At 64.0% G+C, this 13,332-nt stretch overlaps 2 protein-coding genes across 2 annotated transcripts; both read right to left on the minus strand.

Moving 5' to 3' along the window:
• Positions 1-437: 437 nt before the first annotated feature.
• PIWIL2 (piwi like RNA-mediated gene silencing 2) lies at positions 438-9,023 on the minus strand. The gene is given in 23 exon segments (XM_042801589.1): positions 438-1,385; positions 1,907-2,014; positions 2,147-2,400; positions 3,110-3,215; positions 3,535-3,623; positions 3,870-3,989; positions 4,097-4,198; positions 4,367-4,555; positions 4,935-5,048; positions 5,169-5,225; positions 5,227-5,310; positions 5,483-5,569; positions 5,719-5,736; positions 5,738-5,804; positions 5,941-6,129; positions 6,352-6,465; positions 6,787-6,867; positions 6,988-7,112; positions 7,247-7,364; positions 7,637-7,735; positions 7,836-8,000; positions 8,270-8,363; positions 8,458-9,023. Coding segments are annotated over 23 exon segments (3,054 nt in total). The 5' UTR covers positions 8,975-9,023; the 3' UTR covers positions 438-1,228.
• A 340-nt stretch (positions 9,024-9,363) lies between these two features.
• POLR3D (RNA polymerase III subunit D) lies at positions 9,364-12,680 on the minus strand. The gene is given in 11 exon segments (XM_042801496.1): positions 9,364-9,897; positions 10,160-10,312; positions 10,407-10,660; positions 10,757-10,928; positions 11,011-11,138; positions 11,237-11,369; positions 11,371-11,389; positions 11,558-11,601; positions 11,883-11,951; positions 11,953-12,056; positions 12,630-12,680. Coding segments are annotated over 11 exon segments (1,239 nt in total). The 5' UTR covers positions 12,670-12,680; the 3' UTR covers positions 9,364-9,774.
• Between the last annotated feature and the right edge of the window lie 652 nt (positions 12,681-13,332).

Genomic DNA, 13,332 nt, shown 5'->3' on the forward strand with positions numbered 1-13,332 from the left:
TCCTCCCTGCCCATAGCGACACGATATAAAAAGCTAACTGGGGGGGGGGGGGGGGGGGGAGCCGAGCACATTGGGGGCCCAGCTGGGTGCCCCAAGCCATCTCCCCCCCCCCATTTTATCCCCAGCACCCCCCAATCGCTCGGGGCCAAGCTTCACCCTGCGCCAAAACACCAGCTGGGGCTGGGTGAAAGCTGCCAAAGTCCATCGGGACCGGCAAATAAAAGGGGATAAAAGCTGCTATCGGCTTGGGGGGGGGGGGGGGGGGAGGGTAAATGATTAACCCAGAGCCCAAAGGACACAGTGAAGGGCTCCCTGCCTGCCCCTGCCCCGTCCCCTCCACCCTGGGACCCCCCAGGAAAGAGCAGGGGCGGGGAAGGGGGGGTCAGGATGTACCCCCAAGCACCCAACCCACACCCCCAGCGAGCAGCTGCCAGCAACAATTTTATTGAAGTGAACTGAAAACTACAGTTACAGCCCTGCCCCCCCCCCCCCCCCAAAAAAAAGGTCTCAAACACACTCTTGACCATGGTAAAGAAACTCCTGAAATAGCTGAAAACTCAAACACATTTTTGTCTCTCGAGATAGGGACCTGCTCCTCTACCAGCCCAACAGAATAATAAAAAAAAATAATGAAAGCTTCTCCTTAGGAAAGCACTGAATTCTTAAGGCTGTGACAACCAGCCAAATTGGAGCTGGGTTTATTAAACAAGAGCTCGAAAAAGCAAAGTAAAATTTTAAACTGGCGGCTGTCTTGATGACAGTGAAAAAGATTGGGGGGAAAAAAAATACCAGAAATCTTTGGGTTTTTTTTTTGCATCCAACACCTGCACAGGGCAGGGGGGCGGGCAGGGATGAGCCGCAGCCTGTGCTGTGGGAGCAGCATCACCTCTGGGGCTCATTTACACAAACCCCTTTGCTGGGAGGACTGGAAACCAGTGGGTAGAGGCTGGCGGCCCCGCAGCAGCGGGGTTTTGCTCCGGGTTCATTCCCGTGGAGATGAATCCCCAGAGCCCACGGCGCCGGGGGCCGCGCCGGAGCGCTTCTGAGCATCCTTTTAAAATGATAAAAACGAACCTGAGAAACCACATGCAGAAATAAATAAATGGAAAACAACAAAACAAAACACATTTAAGGAAAGACAGTCCCCCTTGCAGGACACTCAACAGCAGTGGCTGGGGGAGCTGAACCCCAAAGTGAGCCCTTCCTCCCCCCGTTGCCAGCGCCCTGCCTATAGGAAGAAGAGTTTGTCGCAGAGCTGGGTGCTGGGCTCGTGGTGCAGGACCTGCCCCGAGAGAAAAGCCAGCTTGTGCGCGTACTTGCACGGGGCAGGGACCCGGATGGTGCCCGGCCAGTTCCAGTACAGGTGACAAAGCTTGAAAGTCAACCTGGGGACAGCGAGAGAAGGGGGGGGGGGGGTTAGTGCTCCCCAACACCCTGCTTCGGGGCCGCATCCTGCTCCCTACGGCCTCGCCGTGCTCCAGCAGCGGGGAAGCTGCAAGGCAAAGCGCGCTCGCCCGAGTGTTTTCTTCCTGATTGCAGGAATTAAAGGTCAGGCTCTGCCCGGGCACTGATAACGGCTGATTGCACTAATTACCCGGGGACTATTGGAGCTGTGCTCCAACCCGCAGCAGCTCTCCTGCAAGGCCTGCACTGAGCAACGCATTTTTCCCTTCTGACACTCTCTGGGTGAGAGCTAATTGCAAAAGGGATGCAATCTGCCTCCTCTTCCTCACCCGCTGTCCCAGCCAACCCAGAACAAACACCAGCCTCAGCCCAGTGCCTGCACAGGTACCTGCTGCCCCTCCCCGCTAGCTCCAGGGGGCTGTTTTGCAAAAAAGCCCAGATTTTTGGGGGGGTGTGAGGGGTGTCAGACTGCAGGAGGGGGGCTGCAGAAACCTGCCCTTACCTCTGCAGGTGCTCGCAGCTGAGGTTGGCCGTGTTCAGCACGCAGACGTAGCGCGTGGGGATGCTGCAGCCTTGGCGAGAGTGATGGGCCAACAAAAAGAAATCCTGCCTGAGAGGGAGGGAAGAATGAGGTGGGGATTTTTAGCACGTTTGTTTTTTTTTTTTGCATAAAAGGATTTTTTTTTTTTTTTTTTTTTTAGCTTTCCCTAAAGCAGCCGGCGTTGCCACCGCTGCCACTCACCACTCCGAGCTGGTGACCGTGTGGTCGATGACCGTCCCCGGAGGAGGGGACACCAACTGCTCCTCTGTGAGGGTGTAAAAGTTGGTGCTGATTTGTTTCTGCACCACCACAACAACCATGCTGGGCTGGTAGTTCTCAAAGGTGTCGAAGCACTTCTGCATCTGCGGGATCTCGTACTTGAGCACGGTGTCGAGCTGGCTGTCGGACACGCCGTCCCTGTACACGACTATTTTTTTGGGCAAGCAGTGGTTCATCTGGGGAAGGAGAAATTGGAAGAGCTCGCTGTCTTTTTTTTCCCCCCCCCCACACGCACAGGACTGGCTGGCAAGGGGAGACGCACGCCCTGGCACGAAGCTTGGCCCTCCAAGTCTCCAGGGCCGACAAGTCTCGCTGCGTGGACAGACTTAAGGCAGGCTGGGAATTCAAACCACGCGTGAAGCCCCTGGTGCCCTCAGCAAATTCATTTTAAAACAGGTTTCAGAAAAGCTGGCGGGGCAGAGAGAAGCAGCGTTTGCACTAATCCCGCCCGCGGGCCAGCGATCAGCAAACTTCCACTTTCCAGGGGGTGTTTCTGCAGCCCCCGCAGAGGGGTGGGAAAACCCCAAGAGCGGGTTTTGGCCCCCACGCTGGGGATGAGAGGAGAGGGCTCAGCAGTTTGCTGCTGATAGGAGCAGAGGCATAACGTGGCGCTTCCCCCCCCTCCCCCCGGTGCAAACTAATCCTCCAGGGAATTTTGGACCTTCCTGAGATAAGGGTGAGCCCCCCTCCCCGCACCGGGGACGCGTGGCTGCGGGGACACATCCAGTCCAAAGGCTGCCCGGGAGGTTTGCTCGCAGGCTGTGAGGTCTGGAGTGTTTTTCCTTTATTTTGAGGAGAAGTTAAATCCCGGGAGGGCTTTTGCTGTGGGGTGGGGGGGGGTTTGGGAGGGTTTTTGCTGTGGGGAGGGGGCAGGTTTGGCCTTACCTCGTAGAAGTGCTGGAGGGCATCGGCCAGGCAGAGCCGCAGGCTGTCGGCGATCTCCTGGTGGGGCATCTGGAAGACCACCCTGGAGTACCACTTGGTGAGGATGCTGGGGACAGAGAGAGGGGACACACACACACACACAAAGATTCAGGCACCCCACCCCACCCCCCTTCTCACCAGCCAAAGTCCACCCAGCCGTTTTGCAACCCAAACCGACCCCGGCTCGGCGCCCGCGGGGCTTTTCCCCAGCGGGGCCCCACACAAACACGCCGGCGGAGACCCTGCTGAGCGCAGCACGTCGGGGAAGGCACCAGCTTCGCCCCTTTTCCAATAAAGGGGAGGCGGTGGGGACGCTGGGGCAGGAGCCCCCATCCCCAGGGAGGAGCGGGAGGAAAGCCTTCCTCCCCCCCGAGGACCCCACGTACTGATTCATGCTGGCCACGAAGCCGATGACGGAGCGCATCCCTTTGCTGCGGCTGTGGTAGATGTCCATACCGATAACCATCAGCTGTTTCTGGGGTTGGAAGGGAAAAAAAAAAAAAAAAAAAAAAAAAAAAAAAAGAGGGTGGTGGGAGTTAGGGAGAAGTCAGAAACCTCCAAGCTGCCCTGCCTGGATCCCTCCAGCTGCGAGGGACATCGCACAACATGGGGACACCAGCCCTGATTCTCCAGACGGTTCCTCCGCATTCCCAGGGGGAAACCCGTGGCCCTTCACACCCCGGAGCTCGCAAAGTCGTCGCAGCGGTTCTGCCCCCCTTACCAGGGGGATGTCGACCCCCCAGAGCTCGCCGCCCAGCTTGCAGTTCATCTGCAGCAGGATTTTCTGGACCACGCTCCTCATCTTGCCCGGCTGGCCCGCAAGGGACTGCGCGTTGATGACCTGCAGCGGTGCAGGGGGGGGGGGGGGGGGGAAAAAAAAAAGAGAAAAATGAGGCTGGAGGTGCTCACGGCTTCCCAGCGCCGGTGGTCCCCTTCCACCTCGCCTACCTGGGAAGGCACGGGGGACTGCACGCAGCACAGCTTCTTGATGGCCGCGTACAAATCCTCCCGGCTGCTGCAAATTATGCACAGGAGGAGCTGCACCTTTTCCTGCGGGGAAGCACAGCAGGCGAGGGCGATGCGTGAGCATGGGATGCACGGGGAAAGGTGGAGAAAACCTGCCCCCCCCCCTCCAGGCTGCACCGGCCTCTCCCCCCCACCCCCCCAGCAGACGTGTTAGCTTTGTGCTAAACCCCCCCCCCCCTCCCCTCTCCTCACCTCGCTGCCCAAAACGCTCCGGATCGTTCTGGCGTAGGTCTCGATGCGGTCGTCCTTCAGCTCCACCACGGCGGGCCGGCTGACGCGCATGCCGAGGGGGCCGCAGACGCTCTCCAGGGCGGCCACCAAATCCCTCGCCAGGTCCTGCAGGCGCTTCGGGTAAACCAGCAACCAGTAATTCATGGTGACCTAGGAGGGAGGCGGGGAGGAGAGCCCTTGCCTCGAGGCTGCAGCTGCACGTGGCTCCCAGCCCCGCAAGCACAGCGGGAAATTTGGGAGGCGGCAAGAGGCCCCGGAAGAGCCTAAAGGGCAGAAAACACTCGATTTCTGCAGTCTGAAAACCTTCGGCCGCTCCAGGAGGAGGTGGGAAAGCAGACGCCGCGGCCGCGTACCTCTAACCTCCTTTGGAAAAACAGGCTGAAGCATAAAGCCAATATAAATAAGGGAAGGGTTTTAGCTCGAGCAAGCTCAGGCAGGAGCGGGGCGGACGGGCTGCCAGCACTAAGAAAACCCATCCCAGTTTTCAAACAAGGGGGATGTTGTTGCAGCGGCCGAGCCGCGGGCTCACCGCCGAGATGGAGGCTTCTCGCGTGACCTCCTTGTTCCAGCTCAGGTCCTTGGCGGGGACGAAGGAGCTGTGCCGCAGGTTGATCCTCTCCGGGGGCAGAACTCGGCCCTGGATCTGAGCGGAACAAAAATCCACAAAAATCCACAAAAAACAAGCTCCGGCGCCGTCGTTCCCGGGGAGGGGGAAGCTCGGAGCCCGGCCCCCCCCCCCTCACCCCCCCCCCGCCGCCCCTACCCTGTGGATATCCGAGTCCAGGCTGAGCCCCCAGAGCATCAGCTCCCGCGAGGCCTCCTGGGCTGTCCTGGATCCTGCGCAGGAGGCCGGTGAGACGCGTGTAGTGCTGCTTGGGGCTCTGCAGCATCTCCCGCATCACGTCCTGCAGCGGGCGGGCACGGGAGGGAGGCAGGTGAGGGGAACGCCCCCCCCCCCCAGGGTGGGATGGGGGGGCTCTGAGCTTCCCCCCCCCCCCGCCCCCAGCAGCGACTGGCTGGGGATCAGCTCTCCAAACTCGGGTGAGCGGGGACCATCAGATGCAAACGCGCTTTGACCTTCACCATGCGACTGTCTTTCCCCATCTCGGGGACCCCGGTCATGAAGGTGAGCTCCGGCACGAGCAGTACCATGTCCAGCCGACGCTGCAGGGATGGGGACAGGCCCCGTCAGCACCCCGAGGGGGGCTGCAAGCCCCTGCCCTCCCCAGCGACAGCCAGGACAGGGGCTGGAGGAGCCAAGAAAAGACCACGGGTCTCAATTTCCCTTCCCCAGGTCTCCGGGCCTGGCTCACCTTCCCCTCCGGCAGTCTGTTTTTCCCTGGGCCTGTGGACAAGCAGCGGCTGGTCCAGCTCCCTGATGGTGATCCCGTAAGCTTTACTGGAAAAAATGGCAGGGAGATGACATCAGGCGAAACGTTCCTGCTCCTGCTCACCCACCTCGGGTCAGAGCCGGGCGTCCAGCCCTTCCCCACGGACAGATGCTCATCCCAAGGGATGCTCCATCAGGTCCCTACCTGTAGTAGTCCACGAAGGTGATTTCCTCGCCACTGGCCAGGGTGAAACTGTCCCTCGGAGTCATATTCCAGTCGATGTCATCGATGCGGTAGGTTCGGTTGTTGTAGCGGGTGATGACCACGTTGCCCACCAGCTGCTTGGTGCACTCGTCCTGGAAGCTGCTGAGGTTTTTCTTGTAAATGGTGTGCCTGCAGCCAAGAGGAGAGACTCACGGTGATGCTCCCTGCCCGTTTTACCCCCCTAAATTAAATGCCTTTTGCCAAACGGCACCGGTGTCCCGTGGCACAGATCACGGCTGGCACTGCCCTCGCCAACAGCCAGCGCTGGGCACGTGGCTGCTGGAAAACCACCCTCAGCCCTAAACCCCCCACAGGGTTTTCTTGTTTTGTTTTGTTTTCCCCTTTTCTTACATGAAAGTCAGGACGGAATCGCTGCGGATGACTTTATGGATGGCGTCGACCAAGAGGAAGAGGCCGCCGTCTTTTTTCCGGATGCTGACAGAGTATCCCGGCCAAATCTGGAGCCTGTGCCCGCAGGGGAAGACGCCCGACGGCGCCTGGGTTAAAAACCGGAGCCGCCTGCCCGGCCAGAGGAGCTGGGCAGCCGTCCCGCTCGCCAAGGAGCGCTCAAAACACACCGGGATTTATTTCCCAGCTGGCTGCCAGCTTTCAGCTAATAACCCCTGAATCGCACTGCAGAAAACAGGCACTCTGAGGTCAGGCTAACCTGGCAAAGACTTCTGAATTTCCAGCCTTTCACGGCTGCCGGAGGGGGGGACAGGGACATCCCCGCCTCGCACCCATGTGCTTGCGCAGCGGCAGGAAAAACCCGTGTCCAGCACCCACCTGTAATGCTGTAATACGTTGGCCTGAGCAGGTTCAAAGAAATTTCTCCCAACATGCTTCATATCTAAAATTCTCATCACCCTAGGGAAGGAAAATAAAAGCGGGACGGGCTCAGGCTCGGAGGGAGAAGGAGGAGGAGGAGGAGGAGGAGGAGGAGGGTTTCCTCCGTGAAGCTCGGGGAGGGTCTCTGCCATCTCTCACCTCCGGAAAACCACGTTGTAAAAGGGGATGCAGAGATCCGAGCTGGGCTCGAGGACCTTGGTGATCTGGATGGTGATGGTGATCTCCTGCCCGTCGCTCCTCCTCTGAGCCTTCAAACTGACCAGCTGCGGGGAGGGAGGGCTGCTGTCCTCCCCAGCACGGGGGCTGGAGACCCGCAGGAGAGGCATCCCCCGTGCCTCTAAATGGGGTAGAACAGCCTCCCCCCGGGCGGGGTTGGGGGGCACGGTCGCTCCCTTACCTGGGGGAGCAGGATGGGCAGGTAGAGGATGGAGCCATCGAACGCGGTCACGTCCCCGGTCACCGCCCGGTGCTCCTTCAGCATTGTGAAGCGCGCGCTCCTGCACTCCACCTCAGGGCTGGCCGGGGATGCATTGCCTCCTTTTAACCCCCCCTTCCCCCCACCCCCCCCCCCCCAGCCAGATCCCACTCAGGACCCCTCCCCCCAAACCCCCTCAACTCCGCCTCGAGGGGGGAAAAGCTGGAGCTCGTTTGCTTTGCAGAGGCACCGTGGCCGTGCCGGCCGCTCCATCTAGTGGCTACTGGGACGGGGAGGCAGGGAGGGCTTCACCCCGGGGACACCCCCCCCCCGCCGAGGGGCTGCGGGGGACCCCCACGCCCCCGCCGATACCTGAAGGTGACGTGGTACTGGTAGACGGCTTCGTTCTGGCAGTGGATTTTAACCGAGTTCAGCCCCACGGCTAGCGTGGTTCCCTTCGTCCCCGCTGCCCTAGGAGAGAAGCGGCAAAGATATGACACACACACACCCCCCCCCCCCCCCAAACCCCCCACCAGCACTCCCACGCCCAAACGCGGGGGCTGGGGCTCACCAACGCTTCGCACTCACGGTCTGCCGGCAGCCGGGGGGGTCGCCGGGGAGGGCCGGGGTCCCAGCGGGATCGGGGTGGGCGTAGCAGCGGCGCAAAGCTTCCTGCTGGCTGGCAGGGCAGGCGGCTCTCCCCGGGGGGGGGTCCCCTCTCCCTCGCCAGAGCACCCTGCACATCCCCGGGGAGAGGTGAGAGGGGTCCTGTGATGTCCCCCCATCCCCGCCACGGGTGACAGCCCTCCCCAGCACCCCCGCTGTAATTCCACTCACACCACACACCCCCCCCCCCCCAACACTGCGTGCCGAGAGATGCTCAAAACACCGATTTTTTGGCGGGGCGGGCAGCAGCTCGGTCACAACCGTGACTCGAGGCTGAGGCGGGAGGGGAATGGGGGGGGGGGGGGGGGACGACACACACACCCGCACATGGGGACTCACCGCCCGCGTGGGGGGAGCACCGCCACTCCCTCATCATCCTCCGCTGCCAGGCTGGGCTGTGCCAGCGCCTTCGCCGTGCCAGCGGCGCCGCGGCCTGCGGGGAGGGCGGCACGGCGGGTGGCTGTGAGATGGGGAGGGGGGTGTGTGTGACCCCCCCCCCCCCCACCTCCCCGGGCACAAGCACCTACCGATGGGCCAGTCGCCCACCTCCAGCGAGGGGCACGGCCGCTCGGCGAGGCCCAGGTCGCACAGCAGGGTGGAGAGCGGCACGAGGGCAGGCTGGCGCTGGGGGAGGTTGGGCTGGGGAAGGCGCTGAACACGTCCCGGGAGTCCCACCCCACGCAGCCCGGCCGGGGGAGCGGGGGCCGGGCCGGGGCCGGGGCCGGGCCGGCGGAAGGACCGAGAGGACTCCATGGCCGCCCCGTCGAGGGGCACCGCCGAGCACGCCGCCGCCGCGCTCACCGCGCAGGCGCGGCCCCGCCCACGCGGAGCGGGCAGCCCGCTGGCCACGCCCCCCCCACTCCACGGCGGCGGGTTCAGCACCGCGGAGAGCGCCCGGCGATTTGGGGGGCGTGGCCACGAAGGGGGGGCGTGGTCAATGGGGGCGTGGTCATGGGGGGGCTGCTGCGATACTGGGGGGGGGGGGGGGAAGCCCCAGCCCCGCTCTGCACAACCACCCAGTGCTCCCCAGAGCGGGGGGGGCATCCAGGGAGGATTTGGTTCCGTGGTGGCAGATGGCTGGGGGATGGGGTGTGTGTGTCCCCCCTCCCCATCATCATCATCCCCCCTCCCCATGCTGCAGCACCACATGGGACCCCAAAGTCCCAACACCGGTCCCCGGGGTGGTGGGGGGTTGTCCCCCACCCACCTCCACCCTGCACAGCCCTGGGGGGACGGGGCTGGAGAGGCTGCAGGTCTGCTCACCCAGCCCTCGCAGCGCAAGGAGGGGGGCACCCCCCGACTCCCCCAAGGGAGCAGGGGGTGAGTCAGCTGCCGAGGATGTGGCCCCGTGTGCCACGCCGGGGACAGGGGACAACCGGGGGGGGGGGGCAGGCGGCACGAGGCGGAGGAGACAGAGCAGCCCCACTCAGGGCAGGGAGGGGGAGAAAAAAAAAAAGAGGTTTTTATTCCACATTTCTCCCCCCCGAGGCATGTGTCCTGCTCTCCCCAGCGTGTGCACGGCTGCTGGAGAGCTTGGGGGGGGGGGGGGCTGACACACCACGGTCCAGAAATCTGTGAGATGGGGGTGGCCACGGCCTGTGCTCCTTTCGCAGAGGGAGGGGCAGTGGGTCTGGGAGGCAGAGCCGGAGCCCCCCCCCAGCCCCGGCGCTGCTCCACTGCAGGGCTGGGAAGGAGGCTGGAGCCAGCTTTGCGCCCACGCCTGCAGAAGACACCTCTCCATATCCCGAAGGCAAGGCTGGAGGGGCTGGGGGGCTGCAGGGTCCCCGAGCAGTGCAGGGGGACCCACGGGCTGTGGGGCTGGACCCCCCCACCTCCAGCCGGGGCTACCGGTGCCGGTGCTCCAGCAGAGCCTCGAAATCCGGGGAACACACCAGCTTGTGCTTCACATGGCCCAGGACGATCATCTCACCCGTGCGGTTGTCCCCGATGCCGACGGACACCAGCTCCTTTTCCAGAGGAGAGAAACACCCGTAAGCAGCCCACTCCCACGGGAAACCCTTTCACGGTGGTGGGAGAAGGGCCGAGCTCCCTGCTTGACGTGGAGGGGCCAAGCCCAGAGGGGACGCACCCCCCCGCTGCCCACACTTTGAGCAGGATCCCTCCCCACCTATGAGCGGCCCGAGAGCCAGCTCACCAGCATTAAGGATTTATCTTGGGGTGCAGCCCCACAAATTGAGTCCTTGCCCCCCACCCCTCCGTGCCCCATACCTGCAGGAAGGAGCAGGGGGTCCCCATGGTCACGTCCAAGGTCACCTTGCCCAGAACCAGCTGTACCTTCCCCGACTTGCGGATGAGCAGTTTCCCCACTTGCCCCTCGGGGAGGTCGGCCAGGGTGCAGGTATTCTCCACCTGCCTCGCCTCCTGCCGAGGGACACCGTGGCATTTGGGGGGGGGGAGACACACACACACACACATCACCACGCTGTCCCCCCACCCCACCCCGAGCCCCCCCTACCTGGCTCTTCTCCTGCTTCACCACGACCACTTGTCCTTCCTCATTTTGCAGCTCCGTCTTGATGGGTTTGGTGTCCTGAGTGGGCGGCTGGCCGGGCAGCGTGTCGGGCAGCTGCAGGAAGAGCAGCTCCTCCTCGGCCGACAGACTCAACCGCTGCAGCAGCTCGGCCACCGAAACATCTCGGGGAAAACCGGGGGGGCCCTTGGTTTGCACCGGTTTGGCCAAGGGGTCCTCATCACACGGTTCTTCTTTCACTGGCACCGGGGGCAAGAGGCGGCGGGTGGGCGTGGGGAAGGGGGGGCAGCCCCCCTCAGCCCCTTTCCACCAGGTTTTCCCCCACCCCAGCGCACCTTTCACCGCCGGCGGGTCCAGCTCCATCTTCTCCTCCTTGGGGACGGGCAGCCAGGGTTGGGGGTCCTCTGGCTCCGTCGCCTCCTCCTTGAAAAGCCAGCCCGAGTGGGCCAGCGGCAGCTGCACCGGCTTGTTCCGGATGTCGTTCTTCAGCCCCGGATCGTCGAGGAACTGCGGGGACAGGACGGGGGGGGGACACACACTCAGCGCCGGCCCGGCGGCACCGAAGCCACCCCAACCGTTCCCCACTCACGTCATCCTTCTGCAGCATCCGTAGGATCTGCTTCGTCTCCTCGTCCGTCTCCCTCTTCTCCTTCTTAATGTTGATGATGTGGGAAGGGCCGAAATCCGACATATCCACCGTCTTGTCCCAGGAGCCGGCTGGGGAGGGGTGGGAGCAGCCCTGGGGTGAGCCCCGAGCTGGGCAGGATGACCCCAAGACCCTCCCCTGAGGAAAAAGGGGGTGCAGCTACCGTTACCTTTCTTCTTCATCATTTCAGCAGGGCCCTGCTCGAAGATGGAGTGGGACTGGATAACCTCGGGCCGGCCCCGGCCCCGGCCGTGCCCGTCGCGCTGCCGGTCCCGCTCCCGCTCCTTCTTCTCCTTCTTGACAGGAGACATCCTCTCTGGGCCTGGGGAGCGGGGAGGTGGCCCGTCACCCTCACCCCTGTCCCCCGCCACCCCCCTGGCAGCAGGTTCCCCCTCTCAGGGCACGTTTTGCCCACCGAGACCCTAAGAGGCAGGTGCCCGCCGGCAAAACCGCCTCCGCACCCCATGGAAACGCTTACGAGGCCACTTACTCTTCCTTGATCTTCCTGCTAATTATGTTGGGGGTGAAGGTTTTCTGCAGACGAGAGCAGAGGGACAAGTCACTGCACGAGCGGAGATAAGCAACAGAAACCAAACCGGCCGCGGGGCTAGCGGAGGTGGCTGGGGACCCGGCCACGTCCCGCACGGACGCGCTCCTCAAAACCCCGCGGGCTGCCACTCCTGGGGTCCCTCCTCGCACCCCAGCGATGCTGGGGTGGGGGGGTCCCCCAGCACCCAGACCTCCAGTGGTGGGGCGGGACGCAGGGTGACCCCCTAAAAGGGTCGTTTCGGGGGAGCCCACCTCAGCGTGCTCACCTTTTTGACCCCTCCCAGGGTGAGGTCTCGGGAGCGGATGGAGGGCAGGCGCCCCGGGGTGAGGGGGGGGGGCGGCCGGGCGTCTCCCCAGCAGCCCCCGTGCCCCGGGGACCCCTGGCCGCAGGCTGCTGGGTGAGCCGGTGTCACTCGAGCCCCCCTCTGCCATCCTCGGCCCTGTGGGGAGAAAAGGGTGGGGGGGAACGACACACATACAATCAAGGACACCCCACACAAGGGGCTCAGCCCCCCCCTCCCCAAACACAGCCCACCCATATACCCCACCACTAAGTGCTCACCCCCCCCACAAACCCACTTGCAGCCCCTCCCCTGGAGGCTCACCCCTCCTGCACCCCCAAAAAGGGCCAATTCACCCCCTCCCACCGCCCCTCCCAGGGGGGCTCAGCCCCCCCCAAACACGGCTCACTCGTATCCCCCTCCCCACGCACTTCCCCAGCACCCACTTGCAGCTCGCTCCCCTGTATTCTCAGCCCCCCCCCATACACCCCCAAACAGAGCCCACTCGCACACCCCACCCCAAGGGGCTCACCCCCCCCCCCCCCCTTTGTACCCCCCAGGACCCACCCACCCCCATGCACCGCCAAAGAGGGCCCACTCGCAGCCGCCTCCCCAGGGCGCTCAGCCCCCCATGCACACCCCCCTAGACCCACTCGCCTCGCCCCTCGGCCCCCACCCCGCGCCCGAGCAGCTCCCCCCACGCCCCCCCCCCCACGCCACGCCGCCCCTCACCCTGCCCGGGCAACCACGGGCTCGCAGCCCCACCGCGCATGCGTACACAGAGAATTCCCACCCCCTCCCGTCCTTCCCGGAAAGACGCCGCTGCCGCCATCTTTGTTGAGGGCGCGCCGCTCCCCTCCGGTGAGCCGCCATCTTTGTGCCTGGCGCTGCCCGCCCCTCCTGTGGAAGGTGGCGGCGCCATCTTTGTGGCGGGCAATGCCCGGCCCGCGGGACGGGGCACAGTGGGCAGTGCAGGAGGGGGACAGTGGGTGCGGGGGGGGGGGGGGGGGTCAGTCACCCCTTCATTTGAACACCCCCCTCGGCTGCCTGGGCTGCAGCCACCCCCCTCCAGGGTCCCCTGCAGCACGGGGGAGGGGGACACAACGAGGCTACAGCCCCACGGGAGAAGCATGCGTGGGCACCCCACACTCTCGGGGGTCTGGGTGGCAATGAGATTTTTGGGGGGGGGGGGGGGGGTCTCGCCCTCCCACCCCAGAAAAACCATGCCCACCCCCAGACAAGCGTGTCCCCCACAGCAGCAAACCAGCAAGCCCCCCCCCCCCCAGCCCCACTGCTTTGCACCCACATTTCCCTCGGGGGGGTCCCGCGTGGGTGCCAGCATCCCCCCGCAGCCAATGCACCCCGTTCTGAGGGCTCCGTGTGTGTGTGTACGTGCGCGTCCCGCTTGTCCCACAACCAGGACACCCCCTTTAGC

The sequence above is a fragment of the Tyto alba genome, unplaced genomic scaffold, assembly GCF_018691265.1.
Source record: "Tyto alba isolate M040663 unplaced genomic scaffold, T.alba_DEE_v4.0 Super-Scaffold_34, whole genome shotgun sequence".
NCBI classification, from domain to species: Eukaryota; Metazoa; Chordata; class Aves; order Strigiformes; family Tytonidae; genus Tyto; species Tyto alba.